Below are 9,012 nucleotides of genomic sequence, written 5' to 3'. Positions count from 1 at the left end.
CATCCCTGACATTGAATCCTCATAAAGGCCCAGTGAAGTCGATGATGTTTCTGTGCCCGTTCTACCCATGAGAGATTAAGTGACTTGCCTTAAGGTCTCGCGATGGGTAAATAGTAGAGCCAGGACTCAGTGCCAAGTTGGGGTTTTTCTGCCTCTCTAGTCTGGTCCTGGGACTAGAAACACCTTCCCAGAACAGCCTGGCAGCCCTAGATACCCGGGAGAGAAGGCCTGAGCACTCAGCCCGAGGTCCCTGAGCAGCACCTTCCCATGGGCCTTCTGCTTAATGCATCGGCAGCGACTCATCTAGGGCCCAGGTTTTCCAGGCTCTCCCAGTGCACCCAGATCAGTGTGTGCTGGTAGATGTTTAACAACAGGTGTTCTGGGAGGAAAAACTGGTGTGTATAGCATTTGCCAATTTCCATGGTGTAAATATTCCCAGTATGTTCTTTTTTAAGCTACCAACTTGATGCCACTGAATGAGAAGTTGGAAAAAGATGCGTACAGTTGGTTCTTGAAAGCCATATAAATGCTGGCTCCAGCACACTGCTGACCCAGACCTGGTGACCATGGCTTGGTCCGAACTATGGTGGGGCTCTTGGCCACAGCCCATTAAAGCAAGGGAGGCATGGAGGCCTACAGGATGGGCCAGAGAGACCTGAGGTCAAATCCTGGCCCCACTGCTTATTACCTATGTGACCTTGGGCTAGTTATTTAACCTCTTTGCCTCTGTTTCCTGAGCTGTAAAACGAGGGTATGATAAATAGCACCTACTTCGTAGAGTTATTGTGAGGATGAAAAGAGGAAATGAAGTAAGGTGCCCAGAACAGTGTCTAGACATAAATGCCAGCTCTGTATTATTAATGATACATAGACCTCAGTGACCAGCACTGGCTCTGGGACAGTACTTGAACTCTCCTCTAGGTTCTTACCTCCTGGGCGGATGACCCACAGGGAGGAGACTCCTGTGACTTTTACCGAGCCCCTCAAATGTGGGCTCAGACCCTTGGTCTCCTGGTGGGGGGAATACATCACTCTCGTCGCTTAGGCCCATTCAGATTCTCAGGCCTTTCTTGAAGGAACCAGGGATAGAGTGCACTTACCTTGGCGTGTCTTACTTAGCACGTATCTCCTGGCTCTAGGAAGACAAAGAGTGAAGCCATGGTTTGAGTGCTGACTCCACTTACTAGCTAGGTCCATTAACCCCCACTACCTCATCAGACTCCAGACTGTGGCCAGAGGAGAGAGGAAACAAGATGGGTCCTAAGTGTAGACTGCTGGCAAGATGCGCAAGCTGGGTAGAGTGGAGTATCTTAGACCAGCCAGGTGGCCTGCACAGAGCACTGAGCATCTGGGCACTGAAGAGTGAAGCTCACCAGTGACACATGGCCTTGCCCTGTGACCTGTTGCACCTGGCTGCAGGTCCACAAGACCCCAAGCTGGAAGTCTAATCACGTCTTGTCCCTTCAACCCCCATCCCTTTGTGCTCTTGCTTGGAGACCTCCTGGACCTTAGGACACCAGCATTTCCAGGCTGCCTTACAGCCTTGCTCTCCTGCTCCAGCCCAGAGATTTGTGAGGAAATGGGAAATAGAATAGGGGATACCACAAACTCCTGAGTCCTTGGAAGAGGGAGAACAGCTACGTGGTTTCCTGGGGCATGGCTGGGAGCAGGAAAGAAGAGTTCTGCTGAGGCACTCAGTTCTGATTCAGGGCCAGAAGGAGACATTTTCAAGACCAGGACTCACCACTCCATGTCTAACACAGGGCTGGGCATGGAGCCCCAGCTGTTCATAACCGGGGACTCGGGAATACCCACCTTCTATCCATGGACCCAAAGGAGGTGGACTAAAAGGCCCCAGAGGCCTCGCCACCCAACCCCCTTGCTGCACAACTGAGGAAACAGGCCCAGAGAGGTGTGGACAGACAGAGGAGATAGGCTTGGAGACCCCTGAGGGAATAATGAGAGAGAAATAAAGGCGAAATGGGCTTGCCCTCCCTAACCTGGGTCACCAGCACTGGGCTGGGGTCTGAAGAACTTCTGCTTTGAAACAGAAAAGTTTAGTTCTAATTGACAGTTGGCCAACTGCACACCCTGAGTGAGGAGCATGGATTCTATCATCTGAACTTCTACTGAAAAATTAAACAGTACTTCCATTAAAAAAAAAAAAAAAAAGATTAAAAATCATGGAAGTGGGGAGGGCCCAGGGAGGGGAGAGGTGAAAAATTAAAATTAAAATTAAATCATGGAATGGTAGAATGTTGGAGCTGAACTCCCTCAAGATTCCACCCTGGCCAAGCAGAGCTAGAATTAAGTTTCCACCCTGGCCAAGCAGAGCTGGGATTAGAACTTGATCTCAGGGATTTCTAAAGATGGAGTCTCAGAAAAACCCAGGCCTGGCTGGGAATGGCTGTGGTCTTGGCCCTGTCCCTACGGCTGAAAGCCCTGGTGGTCCCCAACGTGTGCTGGTGCCCTAGTCAGACCGAGAACTAGGCCCCTAGGCCGCCTCCGAGGCCTGACCTGCAGGCCAGGTGGGTGGCAAACTCAAATGCCTCCAGCAATGCGTGAGTTGAGGGGCCTGTGGAGAGGGGGCGCACGCAGCGCCTACCTGAGGCGACCAAATTCAACACAGTGCCCTCGGGGCTCGGGAGGAGAAACTGAGGCCTGGAGAGCCTCAGCGATGTCTGTTACGTTCTGCAGGCCGGGCCTTTCGCAGGCCACCAGGTCGTCGCTGGCCAGAGCGGCTGGCGGAGGGAGCGCGCGCCTTGCTGGCCTGGAGGGGGCGGGGGCCGCGGCGGCTTTAAAGCGCCCAGCCCGGGCGTCGCGGGGCGGGGCGGCTCTCGCGGCTGCGGGGCGCCGGGCGCAGCGGCCGAGCGGGGTCCCCGGAAGCACAGCTGGGGTGCCTCCACCTACGGCTGTGGCCGTGCGCCTCTTCTCTCCCGCGCCAGGAAAGGAGCGGCTGCGGCCCCCGCCGGGCGGAGGCACGGGGGGCGTACGGGGGGCGTACGGGGGGCGGAGGGGCCCGTCGCGGAGGAGATGGCGCGGCATGTGAGGTGACGGCGCCCGAGCCCCGAGGGTCCCAGCCCCGCGCCCCGCGCCCCGCGTCCCCGGGACAGCATGGAGCGCCCAGAGCCCGAGCTGATCCGGCAGAGCTGGCGGGCGGTGAGCCGCAGCCCGCTGGAGCACGGCACCGTCCTGTTCGCCAGGTGAGGGCGGCCCAAGCGCCCGGGGGTGCGGGTGGAGGCTGCCTCGGCGGGAAAGGGGTCACGCGGCAGGACCGGCCCCGAAGGAGGGAAAACTGGCCGCTGCCGGGGCTCTGGGGCGGCTGCCAGATGTGCGCCAGAGGAGCGGGGCGCGGCGACGGATGGCACAGCCCCTCTGCCTCTCTCTCAACCGTGGGCGCCTGTTGCCAACCAGCTCCGCACACCCGGCTCCCAGCGGGGCTCACCGGGCCGGGCGGGGTCTCCTCCCGCGGATCTCCACACATCTGGGCGGGTGGACCTCCGTCCCCGCGCGGGGCCTCCACCCCGCCTTGTGCCTCCTGCGTGTGACTGCAGGGGTGCACCCCGCTGCAGGTATCAGGGTACTGGGGTGCCCCGAGGGCCGGGGTGCCCCGAGGGCCGGGGAGGGGAGGTGTGCGGGGCGAGCTCCTGCGCCCATGTGTGAGCTGTCTGGCTCCAGGTGTGTGGATTCCTGACAATCAACAAGACAAACCTTTCCGAGGAAAGAGCCAGAGAGCCGCCGGGGAAGGGGTGACAGATGCGGGAGCCTCACCGCAGGGGAGAAGGGTTGGGGGGTGCACAGGCGGGTGCACAGGCCCCGGGGGGAAGGGAAGGCCAGTCTCCAACCTCAGCTCGCCGTCTCGGTAACCCCTCCGCCATCAACAACCTAGCACTGCTTTCCTCACCGTGGTGTTCCCAATCCTTGGCACCCTCGGGCAGCCCAGAACTTCTGCCCAGGTTTCCGCAAAACCGCCCCCAATACAAAAGGGGAAAAAATTCAGTTACCCGGTGAGACTTCCCAAATGCCAAGGAGAGCCTCTGCTTCTGCCTCCAGACTCCCCCAGCTCACTTTTTTCTCGGGCACCCGCTGTGGCTCCACTACATCCAAGCTGTGTGACTTTAGACGAGTTCTAGCCTCGCCGGGCTTCTGTTTTCTCCTCTGTAAAACTGGGGTAACAGTTGTACCCACTGCTTAGGATGGTGAGGAATACAGTTAAAAGTTAAGCACACGGAAAGTACTCAGCACGGGGAGGGGGGTGGGGGTGGGGGGGAGAGAGAGAGAGCGAGCGAGCGCTCTCCACACAATGTAATTCCAGGTTTCCTGTTTGGGGACATCTTCCTGTCCCAAATCACACCCTTCAGCTATTCATCGAGGGGCTCCTGCGTGCCAGAGGCCCTGGGACACATTTGCCCTTTCTAGGATGCTGCCCAGAGCCAGTAGGTGTGAGGAGGAGGGCACTACCAAAGCTGGCTAGGGAGCAGTGCCAGGTGGGAGAGTCTGCTGTGGTTTGCAGCTGAGACCCGGCTCGGCACCCCCGCTCTCTGACTGCAGGACAGCCAGGCTTGCTGGGGCTTGCAGGGGCTCACACCTCAGGGCTAACACCTGGGCCTCACCCCCACAGACTGTTTGCCCTGGAGCCTGACCTGCTGCCCCTCTTCCAGTACAACTGCCGCCAGTTCTCCAGCCCAGAGGACTGTCTCTCCTCACCTGAGTTCCTGGACCACATCAGGAAGGTGAGAGGGAGGCAGAGCTTCTGTGACCTCTGGGATCCAGCAAAGCACCTCCCTGGTGGAGAATGGGGAAAATGACTTTCTGCCCCAGGCCTAGTTTTACTCCCCTCCTGTTCCCCCAAGCAGGGTATCAGCTCCTTTCCCTCTGGACTGGATTGGTCTGGGACATCAAAATCAGCCTCTTTCCCTACCCTGTGTTCAGAGAGCTGGTCCCAGCCTCTGTCATTGCCTTTGTCCCCTGGCTCCCATAGGTTGTGTTAGCACAGATCCTCGTCATTGGGAACCATCTGCCTATGAAAACCAGGCTGAGATTTTCTTAGAATCTCATGATTCTCAAAGGGCCTCAGTTTCTCCTTGTCCCGGCAGACAACACTCTCCAGTAGGCGTGTTTAGAGACGTGAATTCCTCAGAGGAGAGAGGCTTCCTTCATGGGTGTAACATTAGTAGTTTGGCCACCATGTATCATGTGCCCCCTATATGTAGTAGACACAGGCTGCCTTTGACCCCTGATCCTGGAAACTGAGGGTCCTGCTGGCCTCTCTTGCTTTGGGACCCTCATGCCTTGGGCTGTGATTGTGAGAAGATGTGGCTGCTTTAGCCTCTCTGTTTCACTGCTGCCTTGGCCTTGGCAGGTGATGCTCGTGATTGATGCTGCGGTGACCAATGTGGAAGACCTGTCCTCACTGGAGGAGTACCTTGCCAGCCTGGGCAGGAAGCACCGGGCAGTGGGTGTGAAGCTCAGCTCCTTCTCGGTGGGTAAAGGAGCTCTGACTCTCTCCAGAGCTCCTGGCCTGGGGCCACTTCTCTCTCCCAGACTTCCCCTAGCCACCTGTTCTGTCTCCCATTCCCATATCCTTAGATAACCAGGGCTGTGGGCCTGCATCTGTTACCTGCTGTGTGGCCCTGACATGGGCTTGACCTCTCTGAGCTTCCAAGTTCTCTTTTCTGATATGGCTTCTTTTAAAACCATAAAAGTTAAGGAGCCTTTGGGATTAGCTGGTCTGCTCAATTTCCTAGTGCTATGTATCAAACAACCCTAGAACTATGACAATGCTTTCCGATTTCTCATGGCTGGGCTCAGCTGGGCAGCTCTTCTGCTCTGCATGGTGTAACTGGAGTTACTTGTGTGTTGTGTTTAGCTGGGAGTTCAACTGAGGCTAGAATGTCCAAGGCCTGTCAGCCTTTGAGCTCTGTCCCTGCGGTTTGTTGTCATTCACTAGTCTAGCTGAGCTTCTTTATAGAATGGAAGCTGAGTTCTGAGAGGGAGTTTTTAGAGGACAGGCCCCAGTGTGCAAGCGCCTATAAAGCCTCTGCTTGCGTCACTCTTGCTAATGTCCCACTGACCAAAGCCACTCACATGGATAAGCCCAGTGTCAATGTGGGAGGACCCTAGTCAAGGGCATGAATCCTTGAGGTATGGCCCATTGGGGGCAACTGATATGACAGTCTACCAAACAGTCCAGTCACCTTGCCAGATGGTGAGCACCTTGAGGAAGGAGCTGTGTTGGTCTTGTCCTCCTCTCCATCCCCAGCACCAGCACAATGCCTGATCTACCAGGGCTACTGTGGATATTCAGTTAATATTTGTGAGATAAATAAACCTTATTTTATTATGAGTAATAATAGCAAATGAAAGCCATTATCTTTATTTATTTATTTATTTACTTATTTATTTTGGGGACAGAATCTTGCTCTGTCACCCAGGCTGGAGTGCAGTGATGTGATCATAGCTCACTGCAGCCTCAACTTCCCAGGCTCAAGTGATCCTCCCACCTCAGCCTCCCTCATAGCTGGGACTACAGGCATGCACTACCATGCCCAGCTAATTTTTGTAGTTTTTGGTAGAAATGGAGTTTTGCCATGTTTCCCAGGCTGGTCTCAAACTCCTGGGCTCAAGTGGTCTGCCCACCTCGGCCTCCTAAACTGCTGGGATTATAGGTGTGAGCCACTGTGCCTGGCCTGTTATCGTTGTAGGCTTCCTGTATACAGATGCTGTGCTAAGAGCTTTTTCTGGATTATCCCATTTAATCATCCCAACAGACCCAGGAGGTGGAGCTTCTACTTTCCCTATATCACTGATGAAGCAGCTGAGGCTCAGAGAGGTTACATAACTTACTCAAGGTCACCCAGCTGATGAAGAGTGGAGTCAGAATCTGCACTCAGGTCTATCTGGCTCCAGAGCCCAGACTCTTAACCCCATCATTGCTGCCTTGCAGATGAGGAAACTCAAGTCTGGGGGCAATGACTTGGTTTGGTCTAAGCTGGGAGGTCCCAGGCAATGTCTTGACCCCACTCATGGGGTGTTTGCAAGACCAAGAGTGGGGTGAAAAATGTGAGGATATAAAGCCTCACATTTAGAGGGAAAGGTGGGCACAATGTGATACCCAAGGATTTGGGTAGGACCCTGCTCAGGAAGCATGGACTCCGTGCAGGAGGAAAAAAAGGCCCAAGAGCCCTAATCAACCCTAGGCCTCAGTTTTCTCACCTGTGGAATGGACCAGTGCCTTCCTGCCTTTGGAAGTGACAAGGTGCCTCTTGCCTCTGCAGACAGTGGGTGAATCTCTGCTCTACATGCTGGAGAAGTGTCTGGGCCCTGCCTTCACACCAGCCACACGGGCCGCCTGGAGCCAGCTCTACGGGGCTGTGGTGCAGGCCATGAGTCGAGGCTGGGACAGCGAGTAAGAGGCGACCCTGCCCAGTGGCCCCCATCTGTTTGTGTCTGTCTGTTGGTCTGTATCTGTTGTAGCCCAGGCTCTCCAAGCTTCCCTGCATCTTGGTCCTTGTCCCCTTGGCCACACTGGAGAGGTGCTGGGGCAGGGCTGGGTCTCAGTCTCCCAGAGTCCAACTGCAGGAGTGGCTTTTCCTCCAGGAAGGGGCTTCTGGGTGTCCCCTCATCCCCAATAGCCTCTTTCCTGCCTTTTTTTTTTTTTTTTTTTAATTACTTTTTTGGCACTCCCTCTGGCCCTGTGAGGAATGTTTTGGTGGCAGAGGTGGGATGGAGCTGGAAAGGTATGGGGGTGGGAGGGGATGGGGCTCTTCTGTCTGTCCTGCTTCTTCAGGTGAGTGCAGGCCAAGGCAGGGGTGAGATGGCTGAGCTTCCAGCGCTTTCTATCTTACTTGCCCAGTCCCTTCACTGCTTTCCTGCCCCAAGATGGCTTGCTTTTCACAAATAAAGAGAAACGCAGCTTTAGCCTTCTTGGTGGAATCCCAGGCGTGGGAGCAGAATCAGAACTGCCAGGGAAGGGAAGGGGGACCTGGGTCTCAATAGGGCTCATCTGAGTCGCGCGGGCTGTGCAGATGCCCTGACAGGGTTGGTTTCCTTTGGCATCATTCCCTTTCCCTCGTTCAGTACTTCTGCCAGGAACTCCCTGACTATTCCGCTGCTGCGGGAACCCAGCCAGCTGGCCAGGTGGGGAGGGGCTGGGGACTGGCCAGGAAGGAGGGGGTGTCTTCATCCCAGAGAGACCCAAGTTCCCCCAGCCCTTCATCACCAACCCGCTCCTGCAGGAGTGAGTCTTACCTCCCCGGCCCTCCTTTCTGGCTCAGCCTGCAGCGACTGTGAGGCCACAGCTTCTCAGATTCACTGCCCGCTGTGTGCCGGTACTCAGGCAGCTGGAGAGAAGGCAGCTGCGGAGGCCCTCGCCCTCACCCCAGCCGTCTGCACTTTTACCGTTTGCTCTGTGCTGTCTGTGATCCTATAAACTCATGAGAAATAAACTGGTACTGTGTGCCTCTCTGACCCTCGGGCCTGGTCTTTTCTTGGGTCTTGGCTTGTGCCAGATGAAGCTGCAGGGCAGCGGATCTCAAGGCAGGATGGGAGGATGGAGTCAAGGAGGCCAAGGCCTGGGAGGAAGCTCTGGGAAGCCAGTGGCAGACATCTGTGGGGTCTGTGGCCCAAACTGGCTGGCTGGTCACAAACCCAGCTCTTCTTCCTCCTGGGCACACAGCTGGATGTCATGCAGCCACCCTTGCAATTAGATGGGGTGTGTGACTGGGCTCTGGCCGCTGGACCATGCAGATGTGTGTGCCACTCCCAGGCCTGGTACCCCAAAACTCCTGCATGCTCCTCCATGCTCTGTCATCCTTCTGCTGGTGTGATACAGACCTCACAGAGACCATGAGGGCTACGTGTTAAACATGGCAGAGCCACAGGTGAAAGGAGTCCCAACCCTGAATCGCTGCTTGGAGGAAGGTGCCCATTAATCAGAATCACCCATTTTGAATTTTATATGAAAGAGACAAATTTCTCTTGTGCTTATGCCATTATACATTTTGGGGTTAG

General features: G+C 55.7%; 1 protein-coding gene across 1 annotated transcript; it reads left to right on the top strand.

Annotated features, from left to right (window-relative positions):
* Positions 1 to 2,827: 2,827 nt before the first annotated feature.
* On the top strand, positions 2,828 to 8,469 carry NGB (neuroglobin). Its single transcript, XM_005561884.4, has 4 exons — positions 2,828 to 3,203; positions 4,622 to 4,733; positions 5,363 to 5,482; positions 7,278 to 8,469. Exons 1-4 carry the CDS (start codon positions 3,115 to 3,117, stop codon positions 7,410 to 7,412), a joined length of 456 nt encoding a protein of 151 aa, XP_005561941.1. The 5' UTR covers positions 2,828 to 3,114; the 3' UTR covers positions 7,413 to 8,469.
* Positions 8,470 to 9,012: the final 543 nt, after the last annotated feature.

The sequence above is a fragment of the Macaca fascicularis genome, chromosome 7 (assembly GCF_037993035.2).
Source record: "Macaca fascicularis isolate 582-1 chromosome 7, T2T-MFA8v1.1".
In the NCBI taxonomy this organism is placed as follows: Eukaryota; Metazoa; Chordata; class Mammalia; order Primates; family Cercopithecidae; genus Macaca; species Macaca fascicularis.
The sequence above is the reverse complement of the archived record's forward strand: the minus strand, read 5'-3'. Positions and strand labels throughout refer to the sequence as shown.